The sequence below is a fragment of the Motacilla alba genome, chromosome 4 (genome assembly GCF_015832195.1).
Source record: "Motacilla alba alba isolate MOTALB_02 chromosome 4, Motacilla_alba_V1.0_pri, whole genome shotgun sequence".
NCBI lineage: Eukaryota > Metazoa > Chordata > Aves > Passeriformes > Motacillidae > Motacilla > Motacilla alba.
Genome location: NC_052019.1, coordinates 59,761,701 through 59,786,738, shown reverse-complemented (window position 1 = coordinate 59,786,738; position 25,038 = coordinate 59,761,701). Strand labels below are relative to the sequence as shown.

Sequence of the window (25,038 nt, the reverse complement as noted above, 5' to 3'; positions counted from 1 at the left end):
AAGTTAAAACAAAATCAATGCCAACCATTAATATCAGCAGACTCTTAAATAATTTTCTTTCATGGTTTCATGCTCTGTTTTTATTAGATATTTAAGGCACTGTGTTCTTATTAAGATTACAGGATGTTGCAACTAATGAAAATAAGCCATTGGAACAACTTTGACATTACTAGAAATGACAGGAACAGTTCACAATTCATAAACCTGTTTTATGGGAGCCACTAATTATACATTCATAAGAAAATATGAACTGTACGCGGTTTGAATGATCTTCAATTTTCAACCAGAAAATTTTAGCGTAGAAGCTGGATCATTTTCAAAGGGAAGCATGTGCTATATTGGACCAGAGTATGGAAGAATTTAGTTGTTTATGCAGAACAGAACATCTCCTTGCAAACAAAACCATTGTTGAACAAAACGTGGTGGTGCAAATTTCAGTGTTTTGCAGTAAAGATCCTGATTCCTCCATGGAGATGTAAATGTATAATCATGGGCAGACATAAAAGTAATCAAGGTCATAAGATGCAGATGAGATTATAATAGTTTTCACCTTATCACATTAAGTGATTTCAAGCCACTTTTAACCTTTGCTTACGTCATAAATAGCCCTTTATCAAGGCTGCACATGTGTGTAACAAATTATACTTTAGCTTATTATCACCATTACTCTATCTGCCTTTGCTCAGCTAGGTATGCTGGGCACTTCTCAAATGGGATTAAGCACCTCCTTTTTTACTGCTGTAAATGCACCAAGACCTGGGCCAGGAAGAGAGAAATGGTATCATTGTATGTGACAAAGCACTTCCATCCCACAGCACATGGGAGGGGGGGATGCTACAGGAGCTAGGAAAGGCACACCAAAGCTGCACCTTTCCTAGAGTCTTGGTGGAACAAAAGTTGTGTGCTCACCACCAAAAATGAAGGAAAGAAAAAAAAAAAGGAAAATGTTTAGTTTCTTGAAGACTGTTTCTGTCCCAAGGTTCTTTCTCTCTCCCCAAGCTGTTTCTCTGATGCCTGAAATTTCCACTTGAGTCTTTTTCATTCTGGGCATGCAATCTACTTCTCCTGCTGAACTGGAGGATGCTGCTCCTGAGGATGAAAACTGTCTAAGTCATTCTTGTCCTTATATGTGGGAAGGCAGTTAGTCTGTGAGTTAGTCCACATCACTGAAAAGCCTTTTGCTGCCTCTATGTAGAAAATTCACACATTAGAAATATTAAGAAACCAGGCAATTAACAGATTAGAAATATTAAGAAGCAATAAAGTATAAATGAGTTTTCCTGTTTCCTGGGGAGATGAATTAACCACAACTCCCCTTCTGTTTGCACCTTTCTTTCTGTTTTGCATGAAGATTTTGCTTGTGCCACTGCTTTATAAAGGCACTGGCAACACATCCAGCTTCTAGATGAACAGGAATACCCAGAGGAAAATTTAAGCAATCTAAAAACACCAGGAAAAAGGAGCATTAAAAAAATTTGCAATAACACTTATAGAGAACACTAGTAGGTGCTACCCTTAAAAAACACTGTTTATCACTACTTAGCAAAATTGTTATTTTAATTTCTTTTTTCACATGCTAACTCTAAATGTTATTTTTTCCTCAGGGAAACAACACCAACAACACAAAAAACACCAAACAAAAACAAAAACCCAAACAAACAAACAAAAAAGAAAAAAAAAGCCAACCAAAACACACCAGAGGAACATTTTGTGAAATATTCAGTGAATGTGATGAAAAAACCTTAATGATACCTGAAGCCTATACCAATGGCCCTAGGATGAACCTCAGAACTGAATGCCTTTTTCCTACAGCACCTGTTTAATAGATACTGGGTGGCAGGAATGCCTGTGCCTGTCTGCCTGCAAGAACTACTGCTCTGGAACTGGTTCCAGAGCGTAGCAAGTGAAGCAACTGATTCAAGCTACAGCTATGCTTTAAAAGTCCATAAGAATAAATATGTCATCCCTAAAATACAAAATCCTTTGCTAAAGTCTTACATCTCAAAACCCACAAAGAGCTGTCTGTCTGTGAAAGTCTGCAGGAAACATGGACAGCTTACAGGTAAGCACAAGATTTATATTCTAAACAAAATGGTGATGCTAAATCCTTTAAAATATAGTGTCATAGTCTTTAGTAGAGGTAGATGAATCAACAAGTAGAAAATATTTTTTTGGGGTCAAATGTAGCTCTTACACTAAATCAGAAGTTTCCTGTAAGCAGTTTAATTTTTTTTTTTTTTTTTTTTTTTTTTTTTTTTTTTGCTAATTGTGGCAATTTTGCTATGAATTGTTCATGTTGACTATTCCCTTATCGATATTGGAGTTGTGTGGCCGATCAAGTAAGGAATATTTTTATTTCTTCTCACCTTGGATGACCTTGTGGACAAGGTGATGGCCTGATGAGTGAACCGGGATATTGTTAGTCTTCAGGAAACACTGGTGGATGGAAGGATAGAAATGGGAGATAGTTCTAAAGAAATTTAAGTTTTAGCTTTTAAATACAAGTAGAACATTCTGTTTATTCACTGTGGTCTTCAGGGGAGCCAGGACAAGGGTGAGAGATGCAGAAATCTTGACTCCATGTTTCAGAAGGCTGGTTTATTACATTATGATATATATTATATTAAAAATGCCACACTAAAACTACACTAAAAGAACAGAGAGAAAGATGCATCAGAAGGCAAGACAGGAATAGAATAACAAAGGCTTGTGACTCCCAGAGAATCTGAACCAGCTGCATCATTGATTGGTTATTAAGTAGAAACATCCAACATTGACCAATCAAGAATGCACCGGTTGCATTCCACAGTAGCAGATAGTAATTGTTTACATCTTACACCTTGAATGAAATAATTCTTTACATCTTGAAGCTGAGGCCCCTCAGCTTCTCGGGAGAAGAAAATCCTGACTAAAGTATTTTCATAAAATATCATGCTTACAATTCACCTGTAATTTATAAGCATTTCCCCCCCATCCTTTATGTTAAAATTAAAATACTTGTTTGCGCCTGGAAGGAAGCAAGGTGTATGGCATTTCTGTTTCATGACTGAGGAGCTGCAGAAGGGACAAAGCCTCCTAACACTTCAGCTTCACTCAGAATTGTCAAAGAGGCATCATTTTGTGGCAAGAAGAAAAAAAGAAAGAATTATTATCATAGTGACTTTTAATGAACTCCTCAAGGTTCATCTGAATTTTGCAGCGTTGGAAAGAATGAGTTCATACCTTCCCTTAATTTTTCTTCCCACTATTCCTCAGATTCCTCTCATCCTGTATTACTGACAACTCATCCAGAATTACTGGAAATAATGCAAGAGAAAATGAACCCCATCCCTAAATTTTGAAGCTGACCACTGATGTCACTTGTCAAGTTACTTCTGATTATCCCTCCCTCCCCTTTTTTCTGGGCTTGGCCTGAGACATCCTGAGGAAACAGCTGTGACTCCACTGTCCTCCTGCTGTCCCATTTCCCTTGTGTTTGTTTTGTCCCTGACAGCGTGTGACCCCCGAGGCCAGGAGTTTTTTCTTCCCTGAGAGTGGCACCACAAAGATCCAGTCTGATTTTTCCTTGGGTTATGAGGAGTAAATAAATGTTTGGAGGATGTAATTGGAACTCAGGCAATATAGGATGTTCCACTCACTTAGCTGAGACAGTCTGCTTTGCTCCACTACGGTGCATTCCTAATGAGACAATAATTCCTGCCAGGAAGACTCAGATTTAGCCTGAAAGAGTTCAGGTCTATAAAAAGGATTTTTCTGATGGGACCAGAGTCCAGTGGGAGACCTCCTAAAGTGAAACAAAATAATCAAAATTTTGCAAAGAAAAAAAAAAAAGTTTTTTCTCCCTTTTTAGAAAGTCAGAAAAGATGTACACCCTCCTGTTTTGTATGTTGGGGATTTAAAATGCTATAGTGATCTTAGGTATCAGACATTGATGAAACAATGATAATGGCAGAAACACATTTAAATCTCTTTAGCTTCAGGCTCTGGAAATCTCAGGCCAAAGCACTAAAGATTTTATAAATACCTACAGAAAAACTGCATCTCACCTCTGTGATCTGTCCTGTCCTCAAGCAAAGTGTTTGGCTCTGCCTCTCAGATCTTTTCATCCAATCCGTAAATTTATTACACCTTCCATCCCTGCTATTGATGAAAATTCTCAAAGACACTGAGCTGAGATGATAGAGAGATAGAGAGATAGAGAGATAGAGAGATAGAGAGATAGATAGATAGATAGATAGATAGATAGATAGATAGATAGATAGATAGATAAAGACAGATAAATCCACATTCAGGACTGAGAATATAGTTGTTTTTCTCACTTACACACTATGATTTTCATCTTCCCTAACTTTACATGTCACAAGCATGGCTGCTTTCCTCTGAGCAAGGTGTCTAGACAGTTTTATAGACAATGGAGATAAAAAAAGAGTTTCAAGAACATAATTCAGTTTAGCCATCTGCCTTTGGAAGAGGTGTTCCAGCTGCCAGCTCCCTGTATCTCTCACTGACTGTAAAGGAGGTGTAGGTGAGTAGTGCATATGCAGACCCCCACGCTGTAGGTGATACAGGTAGAGGAATCCTAGCCTAGCTGACTGGCACTGCTAGTTGGAATGTTGTGATAAGAATCCCTGTGTCTGAGGCTGCAGGCAAGTGTCAGCACTACCCCTGAAACTGCCCTCTCTCCAGCAGGAAGTGTTACTACCTTGCATTTCTTATTCTTTCAAGAAGATATAAGATAAGGAAATGTGTCTGTCTGAAAACTAGCAGCACAAAATGAGGGTGAAGCATTTCTGATGAAGGCATCCTCAAGTCTGCAGAGAAGCTAATTTGTAGTGGTGCTAATTTCTCTGCAAAGTACCAGATGCCAAAGTGTGAGTTTTGGCCCTAATGTGTCCCTGTGTAGCCTGAGAACATGTCGGAAAGGCACTTCCTTGCCATTGTCCCCATCTTGTGATGGTAGGGCCTTTTTTTGCCATTTGTGTTTTCGTTAGGTGGGCCTCCAGCAAAACCATATTTTTTTTTTCTTTACTGCCTAATTCCCTTGGTTTTGAATATATGTTCCCACTGGGTATCAAAGTATTCCAAGACATCCAACTCAATTTTGGTTTAAATTATTTTGATAATTGAAATTTGGGAGCACTGCGCATTGTTCTTGGATTAATCTCTTAGGGGAAGAAAGGAGCTAAACACCTCTTAACCCTCTCTGGCATTCAGACAGTTTTCCTTTTCCCTTCAGATACTTCCAGGTAATCTTTTGGTTTCCCTACTTAACTTTCAAAATGCCAGTTGTAATGAACTGTTGAAGCATGGAGATTCAGACAGAGAAAAATAAGAAAAAGCATAACACCTGGTTAACATAACATACTATTAAACTTGCATTGTAAGCAAAATTATTGAAATTGTTGCATTGTATAAAATGGCTCTCCAGCCAAAATATTCTCTGATATAAACCTACTATTTTTAGTAACAGAAACCACCAGCCTGCAGTGTTACCATATTTGCTGTCTCTTAGACTTAACTTGTTCCTCAGGATTCTACATTGCAATAAATTTTTCTTTTGGGAGGTGTTCAGTACAAATTCCACCTTGTGGAATTATGGAATTTATGAGGACAAACCATGCTCAACCAGGGAGCCTGGCTTATGCAGCCTTCGACTATGTACAGCTTTGGAGTACTTGTCTCTCATCTGACCATACATTACTTTCTTTCCTGGAAACATGATCAGGTCTACAATAATTCTTATTTCTGTTACAAGACCAAGCCTAAGGTGGCTGAATGATTAAGTTTCCATTGTGCTGAACTTATAAAATGCTTCCTATGATAGAAAAAGTCCACACATTTTCAGTATATGAGTGTAAAGGTATTGTCCTTATGGAGGGAAAAGCTTACGATTAATTTTTTAACAGCATAGACCTGACGAAGTTTCTGCATGGCTGGCCAATCAGCCAGCCTGCTCCTTCTTCCTTAACTAGCCTAGGAAAAAAGGAGACATTCCCTTGCACGCAATTAGGTAGTCAACTGATCCTCCAGCGAAAAAAACAGAGGACAAACATTTAACAGTGAATTTCCACTCCAGAATCGGGAGTGAGAGTTTTCCACAGAATACACAAAGGAAATCTCAATGTATTACACCTACACAGAACTGAAAACTGCTCCTTTTTTTTTGTATGAGTTCTGCAATATACTCTTGCTTTTATTTGCCTACATCAATATTAAAAGTAATCACAGAAAAGAGATGAGGTAGCTTAACAACCAGTAAACAACTCTAAAGTGTGTGGACATACAGTCATCTCTTTTAATTACGTCTATTTTGCATTGCTTTCCTCAATCTGTTTGCCAAGTAATCTAAATAACTACAGTCTGAAAGAAACAGTAAATAATGTCATCCACAAACTGACCAAAATAACTACATAGATTAAATTTACCTGGGAATAATTTTGATATCAAAATGGAAGTATTTGAGATTAAAAGAAATATATAAATGCAGATTTTTGCAAACTTAAAAGAATATTTCTTTTTTTTCACTGATTCATTGTTACATAAGCACCTAAAGATGTTTTGGGATATAGACTGACATTCAAAATTTTTTGTTAAACTAATTTATATTTGTTTTAATTAGACCTTTGGTTCTTTTTTTTGTGAAAGTACAAATTTTGTGTTCAAATGTAAGCAAGGGGCATAGCGGAGTCTAGGAATCACTATCAGGAGCTGCAGCTGTCTGTGACTGCAAGGTGAAACTAGAGTGGAATGCATAGGTTTTCATACTAGAAGTATAAGACAAAGATGGTGCTGTAGTGAGCACCATCTTATTATGCAAGTCCAGAATTCTTAAGCTTTGCATGAGAAATTAGCATCATTTATATTTTTGAACGCAAGCCCATGTATATTTAATCTCCTCTTCTATCAGCTCAGGCTTCCTTCGTCAAGGCGACTTGGCAAGCAAACCAGAGACAAATGGATTTCTACATGACCTACTTTATCTGGCAAGATACATAAATAGTCTACTCCAGAATTTTGGAAAACCCATTTAAACACTTCGGAATGCAATTGTGGAAGAACACAAGGTCAGTGGAGGAATCAAAGCATCTTGCACATGCTTCCTGAGCTGGGAGGCAGCACCAGCACCCGTGACCACATGTGTGTAGTCATCACATTCCATGTGACCATGGCATCACCTTGCTGGTTAAAGTGCACTTTACTGAGCATTGTGTGCACTGCAGGTTGGTCACAATGTCCAGTCACAGCACACGGACTGTTTCAGATGGCAATGGCTATGTGGGATCCAGGAATGGCAACATTCCCAACATTCCCAATCCTGTAGCAGGATTTGGCACTGTAGGCAGAGAGGATGGATCCCTTCAGAGCTCCCTTCTCAAGATGCTCTGCTGGCCACATCCTCTTCTTCAAAACAAACAGCTGTCATTGTAACACCCTTGTTAAAAACGGGCAAAATAACTTTTCCTCCAAGAAAAAAATCCTCTTTCTTTCTCTCTTCTTCCTCAAAGGCCCTGTACTCAAATACCAAAGATCTCTGTAGTGCAAATAATTGCGCTTGAAACATCTTTATCTTCCAGGCTTCCCAAGGAACAGCACAGAAATAACTGGAGGGAACAAAGTGAGGGAAGAGGGTGGTCATGTCCTGACATAGGGTTACAGCCCTTCAAGCCCTGAAGGGAGTTTGGTTCTTCCAAGAACAAGCTGTATTGCAGAAGAATTTCAAAATGGGGCATGCTTAATGTTGTTTAAACTTTCAAGACAGAAGCATAGCTCAAACAGTTGTTCTCGACAGAGGTCTTTGTGACTTTTATCCTTAAGTTCAGGAAATTATGCCCTAGCCTAAGCTGTCTGAGTGTAAAAATTTTTCTACATGGAGGAACTGACTAATGTAATTACTTCACCACTCTCTTCATAGACAGTTTTACAGTTATAAATTTGCAGGTATTAAGAGTCAGACCAAAATATTGTGCTCTTTATGCATTTCATTAGCCTTAATTTCTTCAGTTTACCCTGTTACAGGGTATCCATATTATGAACTGCAGAACACTGCTGGATATGCACAGAAATCCACAGAATTAATATTCTTGGATTTTTTAGCTGTTCACTAACTTGGAAAGAGAGGTAAAGCTCTGTGCAGCCCTCTCCTAAGATGGTAAGTGAAGGCATCAGTGGGACTGTGGATGGGTAGCTCAAATGAGAGCAGAAAAGGAAATCCACTGCCATGACTAGGAAAGGAGCAGTCCGTGAGACAACATCTTAACATTTTGAAATTGTGCTTTGCTGTATTATGTTTTCTTCAGTTCCACAATGCAATAAAAACATTTTATGTCCAGTCTTGGGGCTTGTGACTAGGCTCAACAACTAAGTACGGTCTAAAAGGCAAGCTTTATTGTTTATTATTCATCACTATGACATTAACCCTTTTTCCCTAGCATATCTTTTATTGTTATGTGACAGGGATGAAACCCCCTCACAAAACTGATAAACAAATACATGAAAACTTAAGCTGGAGTCCAGGCTGACACTGGTTTCAGTGTGTTTTAGAACACAAATGTAATGTTTTGAAATTTGACCTCAGGGACAATCTTGTGTCTCTGGACCAGATAACTTGTTTGGTTGGTGCCTCCATGGAGACTCCTTAAGCCAAAACAAGCTTTCTTTGATTGGCTCTCAAGGCATGGGTTAATAAATGGGATTCAAATGAACAACTGGATCAAGTCACAATGCCCTAGTGCCAATGGCATTTTTAGTTAGTTCACACTGACTCCACATGTTCTAAATACTAAATCGTCTCCAGGGTTCTAAAGGAAACTGGAAAATTTTGCTGTCTTATCTGGCACTTGGATAATCTCAAATGTTGAGATTATTAAACAATGGCATTAGTGGTTTAATCAAAAGAGTTGCACTGAAACCCAGCTTGAAATCTAAACGTAAGAGTACAATTTGAGTTGATGTTTACCAACCAAATCACTTTTTTATTGTTTCCACCAAGCCACGCTGAGGAAGCTGACTGAAATGGCGCGCAGAAATTCATGCAAGGATGGTTTGAATGCTCGGATTCATGTGCTTTTAATATTGCTAAAGGCTGACGTTCACCTCTTTTCTTATTTCAAATGCTTTTGGCAAAATGTTATTTTGATGATCTTTCTTGTAGTGCTTAATAATGCTTCATAGTGTCATAATTATCTTGAAAAGATTTATGTTGAAATTGATGTACAGATTTTAACACCTGAGCCTTTCTCCTTTATTTTTTCCAGTTATTTCTTCAAATGCCCCTATATGCTACAACCACTGCTTTGTAACTTTTTAATACACTTACACCTAGATGAACTGTAGCATTGTCATTGGGATCGTCGGCTCCCTTCAGCCAAGACACACTAGGGGGAATATTTCTCTGCAGTGGAAGATCACTGGGGCTAGACAACACAGCAGTGATCCCACTCCAGAACCTGCCATTTACTAATCTGAAAAAAAAATTGGTTTAAAAAATTATAACTATTTTTGTTCAAAGTGTACTATTGTTTTTCTTTATTTAACAATGTATTATTTATTGATCATATTTATTAATTTTTTTATTACTTATTTAACCCTTTTCTGACAGAGTGGAAGAGATAGAGAGCACCTACAGCAGAGATGGTGAACGACTTGGGTAATTAAATTTTTTTTTTTCCTTTTTCTGCTACGGCAGTTTCAGACTTGCTAAGAGACATTAGGCCGCGCTATTTTTAATGCGGTTTTAAGAGGGATCTTCAGGTTGGATTTTGTTTGTTTGTTTTCTTGCTTGGAGTTTTGTTTATTTGTTTTCTTCGTAGGGACCGAGCCCGTCCCTCGCCCCCGTCCCCTCCGCCCCGCTCCCGGCCGCGCCGCCGCAGTTCTCACCGGCCGCCAACTACAGCTCCCAGGATCCCTCTGGAAGCGCCGGCCGGCCGTCCCTCCCCGCCTGTATCCCCGCCACTCTGCTTCCAAGCCCTTGTTGTTTGAAAAGGCTCCGGCAGAGTTTCGGGGGCAGCCGTGGTGCTCGGAGCGGCGCTGGGCGGGGGCAGGCGGGCCGGCCGGGGCAAAGGGGGGTCGGGGGGAACACGGCGCCTTGAAATCCAGGGCAAAGCCTTACCTCACTAGCCGGCAGGGAATGGACCCGGCCCCGGGCCACGGCCCCAGCCTCGGGGCCAGAACCCTGCCCCGCCACTCCTCGCGGAGGGGAAGGTGAGGAAGTGGAAAAAAGAAGTGCTGCCGATCCCCTCCTCCCGGCACAGGGGGAGGAGGAAGAAAGGAAAGGAGCGACCAGGGAGCCGCGGCAGCCGACCCCGAGCTCGGAGGGGCGGGCGGGAGTGAGCCATCCGCGGCCCTGCCCAGCGGGAGGTTCCCGGCGGCGCGGAGGAGGTGCCACCGGCGCGGGGCGGTGGCTGGATCCTGGATCCTGCCCCGGGACGCTGAAGTTGCGGCGGGGCGGTGGCTGCCCCTGTCGTCTCTCTCGATGTCTGTGTAACACGGCGGCGGCGAGGAGGAGCAGGAGGAAGAGGCACGGGAGACCCTCCGGCCTCAGCTCCGCTCGCCGCCCCGCTCCGCTCCGGCGGGCTGTTGTGCGAGAGAGACAGACAGACACGCACACCCTGCGCCCTGTCCCGCCCCTCGCTCCGCAGCCCCGGGAGGCCGGGCCGGGCGCGGTGCCGCCGCCGCCGCCGATCGCGGCTCCCTGTGTCCGCTGCCTGAGGAAGAGAAGGAGCAGGAGGCGGAGGGAGCGCGCCGGCGGTCGGCGGCGCAGCCATGAGCGGTGGGGAGGTGGTCTGCTCGGGCTGGCTCCGAAAGTCCCCGCCGGAGAAGAAGTTGAAACGCTACGTGAGTGCCTTCTCCCACTCGCGGGCCGCGCTCCCCCTTACTCCCTCCCTTCCTCCCTAACCCCCTTCTCTCCCACTCCCGAGCTCCGCGCTCGTCTCCCGCTCCCGCCGGCCCGGCCCGGCCTCCCCGCTCGATCCCTCCCGGCTGGGCCCGGGCGAGCCGCCCTCCCGGCCGCCTCCCCTTTCCAGCCAGGACTTCTGCACGCCACGTCCCTGCCGCTTCCCCAGCGTTTATTTTCCCATATCTTTTATTCTTTTCTTTTCTTTTCTTTTCTTTTCTTTTCTTTTCTTTTCTTTTCCTTTCTTTTCTTTTCTTTTCTTTTCCACCTTAAAAAAGGGGCGCTGAGCCGTCAGATGTTTCAGCCCATCTTTTATTGCCTTTCCAAGGGAGGGGGCGGAGTTTTTCCGTCTTCCCTTTGGGTCCGGGCTCGGTATATATGTATTTTTAAACGTAAACACTTGCTGTTCCGGGGCTGGTGCCCGATCCCAGAGAGGGCGGGGGCTGCCCCCGTTCCTGGCCGCTCCGGGCGGGATTGCGCCCGGGGCTGGTGGCCCGAAGACGGCGGGAGCCGGGGATGCCCCGGGAGCGCTCCCCCTGGGGCGAGGTGGGGGAGCTCTGCCCTTGCTCTCCGCGCCGGGAGAAAGAGAGGAGGGAGTTGTTAGAGAAGCGCCTGTGTCTTTCCCGAAGTTGTTCCCGCTGTTGCTCGGTAGTGGCTGCGCTCGCAGGGGCTGCGGTAGAGCGGACACCGCGGTGCTGGCAAGAAAATGGAGCGCGTTTGCTGAGCGGGCAGATTCCATGACAGGGCACAGTGGAGCTGCGGGGCCGCCGGGGAGGCTGTCAGGTCACGTAGGAGGGATGGGTGATGCCAGGAGTCATCGCTTCTGGCTGAGCCCTTTCCCATTGGCACCCGGCTTGTTTTTCAGCATCTGTGTAATTGGGACAAAATATGGGACCTTTTTTTTTCTCTTTTCTTTTTTCTCCTTCATATTTTTCCCCCAGTGTTTTCATTTTTTAAGCGGCTAACTTCAGATTTATTTGAGAATCTGTGAATACAGATCTTAACGTGACCATGTTATTTTTGTCTGTTAGCAATTAGCAGTCTCTCCTTGAAGAACTGTTCTGGGCTTTTTTTTTTTAATGCCAGGACATTTGTGAAATGAATCTCTGTTTAAATTAAAAACCCATATTTGGGGTAACCCATTCTCTGGTTTCCAATGTCAAAAATCCTGTTTGTGCAAAGGAAAGAGAACAACCTGATGGGTCATAGCAGGGTTCCGCTTCCCTGCTGAATTGGACATGGACTGTATTCTTGGCCGATTCTCCATGTCCCTGTGTGAATTCACAGGATACCTCTTTACCAGTGTGGAGGAATTAAGAGCAGTATTCATGTTTTTAAAGGCTTTTAATAAATTTTCTGCTCAAACTCTAAATCCTGAGAAGGGTGCTGTCTGTAAATGGACAGAGTTTGCCTTCCTAAACCAATCTCATTAATCAGTCTCTTAATATGCCAACTTTTTTCCATGTAGCTGCCCCTTGAGTGTATTTATAGCTCCATTTCCATACTGGAATTACACAAGAACCTTTGAGGGGAAAACCCTGTCTACAGCGCTGGTCAAGTGGTTCTCTATCCTAAAGAGGTAATGCCTTAATTTTCACTCGAAAGGGGGATCTGCTCTTTCAGTAGGCAGAGTATCAGGGTGGTAATGTGGCAAGTTTATGTTAGCATGATTTGGTTTAACATCACATGCATCGTAGGCCACAAGGTCATGAGTTTAAATCCAACGTTCTTTTTGACTCTTTTCTGCTTGTATAAAAGAAAGATACCACTTAAAAAGGGCTTAAAGTAAAATTCCTCCTGTTTGTATGTAGTGCCTGCTCTGTAGCAGGCTGAAGGCTGACACTCCCTTCAAAGACCTAAAAGTGACCTTGACATTATGGTCGCCGTCTTCAAGCAACCAAAAAGTTGATGTACTTAAGACTGAACTTTAGCTGAGTGCACTGGCTGGAGAGTTGGCTTGTGCTCCCTGTAATTCTATGCTTAAGCGAAGGCACGGCAGAGAACTGCCTTTTCCAAAGCCATGTTTTATGGTGGTGGTATTTCAAGGCGCTGCATCAGATGAAAAGATGGGAAAGTGATTTCAATAGGAAACTGCTTTTCTGCAAAGCATACTTTTCACAGGTATATATGAAAAATTGTAACTTCGCTCTATTAGGTTTTGCATGCAAATGTTGGGGCAAACCCAGGTTACCATCTGGGAATGAAGATAAAAAGTCTGATATTGCTGTCAAATATGATTTAGTTCTTAGAAAGGGTGAAAAGAAGCACTTTGAAGCTAGTACACAGACATATGTTTCACAGGGACTGTAATTTTTAGTTTGAAACTGTTGGACATTGAATGTTGGCATTAAAGATAGCTTATACTCATTTTGAGGCTAAAAAAAGTAAAACCCCTCCAACCAACCCTGTCCCGCAGGTGGAATAATCAGATTTCCTTGAGTGTATGCCTTAATGCTGTGAATGTCTGTTTCCCCTGTTAGGAGTTCTGTTCTCATGCCTTGTTCATGTGGTTTTGGTATGGAATTAAGGTTCTTACAGCTATTGGCACGTGATGTCAGTTCCCTGGAGCTGCTATTCAGAACAGTTTGTTTGAGGGAGTAGACTGGTTGTTTCCAGCAGCAGATCTCTGAAGAAAGTACAGGTAACTTTTCATGCTGGAGCGGGGTCAAGATGTGGATTTAGCAGAGGAGAAGGAAAAGGGAGTTGGGGCTAAATCCTGCACTGCTCTCCACAGCCTGTGCTCTGGTTTCATAAATACATGAAAGAACTTGTTTGTGCAGAGAGATGGAGGACTGGTAAATTTCACAGCTTCTGCTATTTTCTTGTATGTTTTTCTTTCTTCCCTAGTTCCATTGCCTTGAAATTTGCAAATGTTTACATGCTCACTTTAACTTGCTGTAATTTTTCTGTTCTCTTATTTTTAAAAAAAATGTAGCTGGAAAGCCCCTTTCTCTCCATCCGTCCTTTAAAATGTGATAGTAAACCTTGGTTTTCTGCTGCGTTGCAGTTCTGCTATGCACGTGCCAGTTAAAAAAGCTGATGCTTTGTGGTGGCAGCACAGAGGTTTTTTACTGCCATTATGCTAGGAAACCACCAGATATTTAAACACAGCTGTCCTAGGTAAAGCAAGAAAAAAAGCTTGAGGGAATAGGAATAAGTCTTAAATTCTCTTCTAGAATGACTACGCTTTTGTCTGGGGTAGGCTAGTGCTCAGTAGGACACCTGGATGTGCTTTAAAACAGAATCTTAGCATTGATGGTTGGCTTATGGAACCAGTTTGTAGAAAGTCTACTGATGTAGTATAATAATTCCCAGTATTCTGAGGGAATCTCACCAGTGCACATAAATATCTCAAAGCCTGGTGCCGAGAGGTTGATACCAGACTCTTTTCAGTGATGCTCAGTGACAAGATGAGGAGCAATGGCCATAAACTAAAAACACAAGAAGTTTCACCTTAACATGAGGAAGAACTTCTTTACATTGAGAGTGGTAGAGCACTGGAGCAGGCTGCCCACAGAGGTCATGGACTCTCCCTCTCTGGAGACATTCTGGACCCACCTGGACCTGTTCCTGTGTCACCTACTACAGGTGACCCTGCCTTGGCAGGGTTTTGGACTGGATGATTTCCAGAGGTCCCTTCCAATCCTAACTGTTCTGTCATTCTAATATGTCCTACTTAGAATAACATTTTATTGGATAAAAGGTAAAACTCCGTCAAAAATACTCTGTGTAGACTAAACACTGGGATAAATTGGTTCAAATTTTTCTGTATCTAATAGACTTCCCCATTCTTCTTACAGTTCCTAAGACAATTTTTGCAAGTAAATTAAGAAACCCTAATTTTGATGTAAGTATGGCTAAAAATCCTGTGGTTATTTGACTATTCCTATTGATAGTTCATTTAGTTATTTTAAAGCTAGAAGTTTGAGAAATGGGCTTGATCTCCCTAGGATGTAAGGGGCACCAATAGATTCAGACAAGGCAACAGATAGCATCCTCTTACTTTCTAATCTTTTCAGTTGTAGACAGTGACTAAAAAAGTGCCAGATTATTAAGCTAGTTATTGATGTTTAAACTAGAGGCTCAGACAGCATAGGTACAGAAATGGAATATTTTGCTGGTTTTTTGTTTGGCAGTTGCTCTTAGCACTAGTCACATAGGTGCATCTTCTGTCTTTAGTAATACTTAAATGTGCTAAGATATTTAAGGTTTTAAGAAATGTTATATTTGTTAGAATAGATGTAATTTGGTAAAAGCTGCAGTGCTTGACCAAAGCCCTTTTCCTGGAAGACACCTGTTTGTGTTAAGCTTTTTTTGGTGATCTTTCATCAACATAGTGAGCAAATTTAAGAAGCTGGTTGCTTTACAGGAAAAAACCAAGCCAAACTAAGACAAGCTTGTCTGACATCATTCAGTGCAGTCCCTATGGAACAGAGTGAAGTTGACTCAAGACAGATGGTACTATCGAAATACATTATGTGACATCTTTTATATTCTGAACTTGATTGTCTTATGCTGCTCAAGAAATTACTGAAGACCTCAGGGATTGGTGTTCAGGCAGGACACCTTCCTTCTGGAAGGAAGTCTGACCCTTCCCTTCTGCTGTGCACTGGTTAGAAAACAGCAGTTTCACTTTTGATCCTTTCAAACATGGGTTAGTAAACCCTAAACGATGAAGTCGAAGGCATGACTAGACATAGTGTTTTTGTGGATTATAGGAGGAAGTTGCATTGTTTTGTGTGCCAACTGAAGATGCTGATACGATCTTGGGTATGACTTTAGGGCTGTAGCTATGTCCTGAGTGAGCTGTTGGGGTGTAAGTCTCACTTGAGGACCATGGAACTCATCATACAAGTATTTGTCATCTTTGACAGGACATCAGCAGCTGGTGTTGGCTTTGCTGCCAAAGCTGCAGTACTCTTAGTGACTGACCTGTGGTGCATGCTCTGAATTAACTCCCAGAGGATGGCTGCAGAGGGTAAGAGCAGACACCAGCATATAAAACAGATTAGGAAGTCTAATGTGTGCATAATAAGATTATCTTCTGTTAGTTATTTTAATTTTTATGTAGTTTACTATACTATTAATTTAAGCCTTTCTGAGCTTGGAGGGTGGGATGGTACCTGAACCACTTGAATGCTTTTTTTCCTTGGTGTAGATAGGAAAATTGGAGACCTAATTAACAGAAATTGTTCTGTTCCTCTTGAAGTGCAGGTGAATTACTGGATATATGAAATAAGCCAGATATTCTAAATATGTTAAATGATGTGAAAAATTTTCCTAACATTTGTGAAATAGTAACTCCTAATTTGAGAACCCAATAGCTGAGAAATGAAGGAACAATCAAATTCTGACTTCTGACCTTCTGAAGAAGGTTCTCAATTGGATGTATAGCAACTTATGGATACCTTTTCAGTATTGCTTCTGTGTTTTGTTAAGTCTGTTGATGAGATTTGGTGCAGCTAATCTCAGGGGATTACAGTTCAATGAGAAACTAACAGGGAGCAGGGAGAGGAAGTGGGAAAACAAATCAGTGTCTGCTACTTTCTTGATGGTGCATAGTGGCTGCTCCTCCATGTGTGCACAGAGTCTTGCCACATTGAAATTAAGTATAAGTAACATATGTACTAAGCAGAAGAAATAATTAAATAATATGATTTTAATTTCCAGTTATACACAGATGAGCTTGATTTGCATGCCTTTTAGTCAATCATCAGCCCAGAGCAGCTGTGTGAAATGTCAGTTGGATAAATTGAGAAAATAATGTTTAATTGGACAGTTTAGCATAAAAAAGTATAGACCCTGACTGTCAAAATGAGCATCAATTCTGGAAACTTTTGGTAGAGCAGGTAACTCTTTCAGCTGAGAGGTAATTCTTGGTATTCAGCAGTCCAAGAGGGAGAAGAAAGTGACAGAACTGTTTCTAGTGTCCTTTTCTCTCCCTCTTTAAGTTTTAAAAATGTTGGAATAATGATCACTTCTGAGGCATATTTTATTTTTTGTCTTTTTTAACATAACTTTTGGATCACGGTATTAGAATCGAATGCGCTCTTCTACAGACTTTTAGAAAACATTTACTCCCCATTAAATTTTACTAATGCCTTTGATAGAAGTGTTGGCAAAAAAGTGAAAGGAACATCAGTTATTCAAAATGTAGTAAATTTAAGGAAGAAGATAAACCTGTGGATTGTAGATGACTCTAGCTTGGGTATCTTATCCTTCTTTAGTCATTCTTTCATCCTTTCCTAGTCTAAAAGTAGATGCCACTGAACTATATTGGATGAAATATTTTCCTAATCAAGTACAACTGATGAAGTGCAAGTTTTGTTTTGACATAGAGCTAAGATTCACCTCCTTTTTTTTTCATTCCCACTTTTGCAGTGTTGCAGTGACAGACTTCTTGAGACCTTTTCAAAATTACCTTAATGTTTTCTGTGCTTCAGTGAGTAATCATTTTATTGCCAATAGAAGGAAGTTCAACTGTTGCAATTTCATTGCAGTATTTCATTAGGAGGGACAGACCTTATGTCTTGCAAATTACTTGAGCAAGGCAGGCAGAAAGATCACACAGAAAAGGATAATCTTGTCAAGGCAGGTAAGTGTTATGTACAGGTGAATATTGTAGTACGGTGTAATTTGCTGCTGTTTTAGGGACTCTAATGTGAATTCAGCTCCTTATATGTACAAACAACTAGCTCTAAAGGAGTACTATGTATTTCTTTGCTTTTTCTTTTTTTTTTTTCTTTTTCTTTTTTTTTTTTTTAAGGATGGAGGAAGAATTCTGTTATCTCCCAACTGCAGTAATATACTATTTATTTTCGATTCCCTCTTTATCAATTCTTGATTAGGCTTGTGCATTGGTTCTTTTATGAATTCTCTCACTTGTTTGCTTTAGGGATAGTGTTCATAGTTGCACAAATAATGTTAGCTTTGTAAGTACTGTTCAGTGCAATATGTTAGCTGTCTAGTTGTATTTGCAAAGCTTTTTTTCTTTTTTTTTTTAAGAAAAGCCCCCCTGGCTTCCAATAAAAGGTTATGTAGTATGTGTTTTGTACTTGTGTCTGCTACTTGCTGTTAACAAAGGTTTTGCTTCTCATGAAGAACTTTTGAAGCTCTTTCAAACACGCCACAGTGCTTTTAGTTGTAGAAAGTACTCTTATATTACGTAGTATCTGACTGGCTCCTTAGCAGTATCCAGCGAAGAAATATTTACAAGGTAACTTTCTGTGAGATGAAAGAGAGTGAATTAGCTGTTGAACTCTCTAACCATCTTTTTGTTGATGTGTTTTTGTTTTTCAGCTGAGGAGAAGGAATATATCTAATTATTTTTTATGCCCAAAATTACAACTTTATGATTAAATTCCCTGAGGTTATAATGACACATTTTTCTTCCTTTTTTTCTTGGTAAATGGCAGTTATTTGGGGTAAATAGCAAATGGAGTATTTGGAGTTGTCTCTCTTGGGGGCACAGCAGCATGTTATTAAAAAGGTCAGGCAGCTATGTCCATAGCTTTATAAGGCTTGTGTATTATTAAATATAACATCTGTGCATAAGACAAATAATTCTGTTTAAAAACATACCTGGAGAAAGAGGTGGTACTTCAGGTGATACTTCAGGTGGGAAGCTGTGCCAGATCTTCAGACAGCCAGATTTAGGCCCCAAATCAAGAAATGAATTAAATGAAAAGCTTTTGCTCCTTTTTATTTTGTACAGCAATTTTTTTGGCGGACTGATTTAAGAACAACTACGCTTTTTCAGGAGCTGGGCTTGTTCTTTTGTCTGAGAATTTCTAGGAAGCCAGGAAAAAGCTTTTCCCTCTGTGTTTTTTAAAAGGAGTTCGTTTTTGCCTTCTTTTGCCTTCTGCCACCAGCTGGCTAGCTCGGATGAGAAACCATGATGGGGGGATGCTGTGCAGGCCAATGGCTGTACTTGGTGGCTGAGGATGGTGGCCAGGCATTGGGATAACCTTGCTAGCAGGAGCAACCTTGTCCCTTTACCTGTTCCCCACACAAGTTTTCCAGCCATCTCGCTGGTGACATGTGGGTTGTTCTGCTGCTTTGTAAGTGAAAACAATGCCAGATAAACACTCCATGGCAGTGGAGATAGTGGCTGTCGCAAAGTAAATCTGCTTCCCCACCCACTTCCCAGCACAGCCAGCCTTGGGGCAGGGTGATGGCAGAAGTGCTCTCTCCTTCCTCCTGGGTAAGCATGTCTCCACCCCAGGAGGAATGCCATGGGTTTCAGTGGAGCAGGCAAGCAGGCTCCTCTCTCTGGGACTACAGCCACCACCAGAGACTGGCTGTACTTTCAGTATTTCTGCCTCACAGGAAAAGGGGGAAAAAGAAAAACAACACAAAATTAGACTTTGTTTCATTTTTCTATGTTGTCTGGGGTTTGGGATTTAAAAGCAAAATAAATCCTCTGTAGGTGTTTATTTCTGACAGCAGGAGTTCACTCTGGGGTGTGGAATAAGAATGCAGGAAGCTCTTCAAACACAGTTTAAATAGATCTTTGATGCAGTCAACACTGAAGAATTACAGTGCTTTTGGGAAGGTTATTAAAAGGGTTAACACACAAATGATATCAGATGAAAAATGGATTTTGAGTTTCAAAATGGAATGCTACCTATTTCTAAAAAAAAAAAACCAAAAAGCAGTTCTGAATGTTATGTGTCAGTTTGTCACTTTCCCTTTGTATGAAGAAAAACTGCACTGAGTCAGGTACTGTGTCAGACAAATGTTACCATTCACACTTAATGCATGTTTCTGTTACAGTTTTCTGATCCTTGTGTTTCCATGTAGATTCTTAAACAGGATCAGATGTAGTGGAAAAGCTGCACCTGGTTTTAGGATGGTGCAGGGAGAATTGCTGCTTTATAGGGAAAGCTTTTTGAAACCAGTTGTAAGTCCATATACAGAATTTAACAAACATTTATGATTTTTAAAAATGTATATACATATCTGTGATCCTTAAAAATAGGGTTAAATACTGACAGCAAGTGTGCCTCTTTGCAGCAAACACTGAAAAGTAAGGAGTTTATTAGGAAAAAGATGGTGGGGATAATTTATTTGATACTTCTAATGGTTGTTATAGGGACTGGTGTGTGTTTGTTTCATCAATAAAGAACCAAGAAAGAGGACATCAGAGTAATGTATGAACTTGATGTGAATTGACAATTTGTTCTTGCATTGTTTAATTAAAAAGAAGAAAAAAAAAAGAGGGGGCAGGGAGAAAGAGAGGAGTGTTAGGAGTGTAGTTTGAAACAGAAGAGGCTGGTGTTTTCCAGGGCAAACAAGGCTGTGGAATGTTCTGCCGTGTGGTATTCACACTGGGAATGCAGGAGATTCTGGGGAGGCTTGGAGAGAATCCCCCATCTGTAAAACATGAACATTTGGAGGTCTAGGCTGTGATAAGAGGAAACTTCTAAAATGTCATGTTGGAACTGGTTCCTTTGGTTCACTTGTGTGATCCAGTCTTTTCCTAGTTCTGCTGATGTGCAGGAAGAGTCAGAGGTAGGCTGTGAGTGTGATGCCATCTGGCAGTTCTGCTTTCCTAGATCTAATGATCTGTATGATCTTAAATTAAGATTTAAACCATAAACTGACAAAAACTTATTCTATTTGAATCTATTACTTCTTACATAATTCTATGATTTCTTTTGGTGTTCTTCATTAAAGAAATGTTTTTTCTTTCAATTACTTGTTACACTGGGCGATATTCTCATGGTGGCATTAGACAAACTTGTTGTTTACAAAATCCTTCCCTGTTGCTAAGGGAGATAACATTAGTAAGTGCAAGAGTAGGGATGTCAATAAGTGTATCTTCCCGAATCTTGCATGTCCTGGTGCCTTTCCATTCACTGTTTGTATGCAATTATTGCTGAAATTATTAGCATCATGCTGTGTGAGCAAGTTTTGCAGTCTAATGGCTTGTTACTCAGTGTGAAATAATGCCCTCAAAGCTGAGGTCATGTCATGCTCTTAGTTATGATGTACCTAATGCAGTTGTCTTTGTGCACAAATGAAGGAAAATTGCCTGAGCTTCTCAGCACTGTGAGAGATAACTAAAATGACTCTTGACTACCAAAGGCCTGTTAGCAGAGAGGACATACTTGTATTCATTTAGGAGTCAGTCATTACTAAGATAAAACCTGTTGTTTCTTTTCTGGAGTTTTGGCGTGGGGAAAGGAGAAATGGGGTAGGGGGAAGATCTAAACTGAAGAGTAGCATACAAGTGACTCATTAGTGTAAATTGGGAAACTTAACCCTGGTTTCATCCCAGGGTAATTTTGTTCTAGGACAAGTAACTACGGAGTTTTCTGCTATGGTGTGTACTTGAGTGCTAAGTTAATTCACAGTCCTTTGAATTTTTCCTTGATCTGATGGCTCTGTTGGTCTGTGAATCTCTGCAGCTCCAGGAAAACAAACAAACAAACAAAAACAAAAACCCAGGAATTTATTGTCTGATTTAGAAAGAGAATGACAGGAAGATTTTTACTGATAATATAATGGAGGCACCACTATCATTACATAAATTTGAGAGTATTCTTTGGTGGGGTTTACTTATATTATAGCCATAATTCACTGTGATACAAATCTGCTTGTTTGCTGTTTTAGCCTTGAAATGGGCATGTTGATGATGCAGATTATTACTGCAGATTAAGAAACTTTAAACTTCTGTTGGGATCTAACAAACTGTGGATGGGAGGTGCAAAGTCATAAGCAGCACTGTTGAGATTGCTTCCAACAACTGCTGGGAATGCAGTGCTGTTCCAATTGGGTTGCATCTCCTGCCTTCTGCTTATGGCAAGAGGCTTTCCTGTCAGTCTCTGCAACCAGCATCAGACAGCTGGAGAGTGTTCCCAACTCCTTTAGCTGGCTGGAGAATGAGCTCTTTGATCCTTTGCTTCAGGTAGTTGTTGTTTAAAGGGAGGGCAAATCGAATGTTCTTCTGAAATCTCAGTTTGCTTAAATAAAATAAGGAATAGGGAAGACTGTGATCTGTCCTTTCCAGCTGAGAGACTGAGCTAGACAGATGTTTCTTACTCAGTGCTGAGGAGGAAAGTTCCTGGCTAGGGACTCTAGAAGGAGGGTTAAAAGGTGAAGGAATCCTATGGGGGCCACCTGCTGCAATGATGGATTCAGCCCTGCACAAGTGGGATTGCAGAAACTTGTGTCTCTTCATCCTTTCCTCCTCCTCCTCCTCCTCCTTCCTCTCATTGCAACTACTTTGTGTTTATTTTTCTACTTTTAAATTATATAATTTAGTCCTTCCTGTCACTTCCTAATGTCTGAATCATAGGTAGCTCTTCCTGCCTGCAGTAAACATACATTTTATTCCTGGCCCCTTTCCAAACATTGAGGTTGTGTTTATGAAGGTGGAGGGGGTCCCTCTGGCAGTGTGCTTGGGAAGCTAATTCAGTTGTGTACAGGTTGGGTAAGCTGCTTACTGCATGCTTCTGTGCCCAGCTGATTTCCTTGTCTTTCCAATCTTCCAAACTGATGGAGTTGCTTGTCTAATCAGGGCCAAGCAGGTGAATGGTAACAGATGATAAGAGCAGAGCATAAACAGTGGGCTATGAGCTTCTGCAGTTAATAGCAGTAGCAAGTAGATTGCTTCAAGTCTTGCTGCTGTTGGTGGTGCCTCTTGGCTCTCTCACATCTTGCATATAGGTACAGTGCTGAGGTACATGGTGTGGGTCATCTATCTAGTCACTTGGGAGAAACACTGCTTGGGCTAACACTTAGGCTTTGCTCATTTTTTGGATTCTTTCACTGCAAGGCAAGAAGATAACGCAGGATACTTTGGAGCATGTGTCAGCCTTCATCAGCCTGCTGTATATCTTAGACCACATTTGTAAAAGCTGCAAAATAGAAGTATGTCATCCTCATTTTTCATGTTATTACTCCTCTTTCTTATCTTTGAAAATTGTTAATTTTATTTTTGAATTGACTGTGACTCCAGAATGATACAAAGAAGACACAGCTAATACCCATGGGGCTTCCCATCTCTCCTGATGCTTTTGCATGCTTTTTAATGGTTACTGTCCTTTATGACGAAAATTCATCTTGAGTCACCATAGACCAGTCCCACAATGTGTTGAACACTACAGCTCCTGCACTGCATGTGGAACTATTAAATGGACTTTGTTTGGTAAATTGAAACAGCAGGGGAAAGATCCAGTCTTTTGTTTGGCAGCTTTGGACTTATACCTTCCTGCTCATCTGTGCCTCCTCACTTCTCTCTCTGTTTCTTACGACTAAGATGCAAGAAGGTGAGAATAAGTTAAATATGCTTAGGATAGATTAGATGAGGAAAGAACACCCTGAATATGAGGCTGACTTAATTGTGCTTTCTTGTAAAAGATAAAGAGATTGCCTTTTTCTTAAGCTACAACTTACCCTGACTTTTCTGACAGTGGTGTTTATAGCATGGGAAGCATATTCTCTATACAGATGGTCCAAAAAAGCTACCAAAACTGTTTTGCAGGTTGTGCCAATAAGACAAAGCAACAGAATGTTACTCTAGTCTAGTTTATTACCAGTTTCAGAAAAGACAATTGAAGAAAAAGAACCCTGCTATTACATGCCATAGGAATGCCTCATGTTCCAGTTTGTCCTGGCTGAGGCTGCATATGCACAGGGATGTGGGGCTTTCCCTTGTGCCATTTTTTCTCATCCAGTCAGTAAATGAATTAATGAAGTTCCTCAGAAAGATAAGTTTGTGAGACTTTGAACCTGAGAGCTTGTTTTAGTTGTGGTTGAGTTGGATACCCTTTTTGCCATCATTGCCTACTTGCAGTGTTTGCCTATGTGTAATGAAAGAATTTACATTTTATTTTGCAATAGTGGGAGGAGTTACTTTTTCCTATGGATGAGGTTGAAATGAGTTTTCTGTATATGGAGTATGAAAGTAATTTTCTTGGGGGTGCAATTTGGGTAATGTACCATTCATTGTACATACTAGGGAGTTGGAAAGAAAGCATTGTGATAGAAGACAGAACCCTCTTAATAGTATATTCCAGTCTAAAATCATGGCAACCTCTTTCATAATAATACTGTACCATGTGGAAACAATTACATGAAAGTATTTTTATCTGTTTGCTACATGCATTTTGGAAATATTGAAACTTAACAGTACATATTCAAATAAATGCCATGCTAAATACTGTAGAAAATACTTATGTGTTCTTTCTATGCCATGTGGTGAAAGTTTTGCTGAATCAGAAACAAAAATGTAAGGGCTGGGTCCTGTAATTATAGTATTATAGGGCCTGTCTACTATTGTCTTTTAAGCTTGTAATACAAAGTGTTTTGGTTAAAATGAAGATAACACTTACCAAAGTACAATGAAACCCAATTTTGTAATCATTTGCATTACTTTGTCTTGTAATGTTCCACAGTACTATTTTAGCAGTTCTTGTCAATAAACATCACAGTGGTGTCCAAATCTTTCCATTGGAATTTGAGGTTATTAAATTATACTCTTACACTGAATTTCAGTGATTGCATTATTGTCATTCACCTGAGGCGATGACAATCTTGCCTTCTCAAAGAATGTTGGGCTTTTTATTTCTTTAAGAAGAACATAAGTGGTATTAAAGTGAAATCTGATGTTGTATGATTTTTAGCAACTTGTTAAGCAGCGCTTCTGAGTTGCTTGTGAAATTTCAGTAAGTCTCATTGTAAAGTGCAAGTATTTCTCTACGCAATTGAACTATGCAGCCTTAAGTTGCTATTAAACGCCTATATAGTATTATGAAAAAAAATCATGCTAAACTTTATACCAAAACTTGTGACTGTGGATAGGTGTAAGCCAAGAAAATGGTTGTGGCTATAGTAGAAACATGCTTTCCCATGAAATAAAATCCAGGGATGTAGCCACTGTAATTGTGCAATTAATTATCATAAATGTGATGTCATAGTCTCTGCAACTTTCTGAAGGGGTAGTCTGATTTTGAAATCAACCAAGTAGTGAATAACAAGCCTCTGAATTAGGTGAGACAACAGCAGACAAGTCTGCATCATTTGGGGAAAGCAGTCATCTCCTTAGTGAATTAAACTATTTCAAAATAGAACTTGCTGACTCAATGTGTTAATCTTGGCTTTTCATGAAGAAATGCAGCATCCAACACAGATTATTTTTT

The 25,038-nt window shown here is 40.7% G+C and overlaps 2 protein-coding genes across 10 annotated transcripts in view; one reads left to right on the top strand and one right to left on the bottom strand.

The window, feature by feature from the left end:
• Positions 1 to 1,056: 1,056 nt before the first annotated feature.
• On the bottom strand, positions 1,057 to 10,763 carry LOC119700918. The gene is made up of 5 exons (XM_038136629.1): positions 10,607 to 10,763; positions 10,109 to 10,535; positions 9,317 to 9,461; positions 2,367 to 2,436; positions 1,057 to 1,187 (listed from the first exon to the last, which is right to left on the bottom strand). The coding sequence occupies exons 1-5, from the start codon at positions 10,761 to 10,763 to the stop codon at positions 1,057 to 1,059; spliced, it is 930 nt and encodes a 309-aa protein (XP_037992557.1).
• Positions 10,401 to 25,038, top strand: part of GAB1 (GRB2 associated binding protein 1) — a 95,510-nt gene continuing 80,872 nt past the window's right edge. For 2 of the 9 annotated variants that reach the window (XM_038135245.1, XM_038135241.1), the window contains exon 1: positions 10,403 to 10,833. In XM_038135245.1, coding sequence (XP_037991173.1) covers positions 10,762 to 10,833 — 72 coding nt within the window. In that variant the 5' untranslated portion in view covers positions 10,403 to 10,761. Of the gene's footprint in view, positions 10,834 to 12,369; positions 12,471 to 25,038 lie in introns of those variants that run through there. The other 7 variants (XM_038135244.1, XM_038135240.1, XR_005256732.1 and 4 more) reach the window with 6 other exon arrangements.

Excerpts from the sequence above, each read along its gene's own strand:
- LOC119700918 (XM_038136629.1), bottom strand. The coding sequence starts at position 10,763 with ATGGCTGCGCCGCCGACCGCCGGCGCGCTCCCTCCGCCTCCTGCTCCT. Across the intron at positions 9,462-10,108 it reads ATTCCCTGCCGGCTAGTGAG|ATTAGTAAATGGCAGGTTCT; the intron begins GTAAGGCTTTGC and ends TTTTTTTTTCAG. Across the intron at positions 2,437-9,316 it reads ATGCTACAGTTCATCTAGGT|TGTTTCCTGAAGACTAACAA; the intron begins GTAAGTGTATTA and ends TCCATCCACCAG.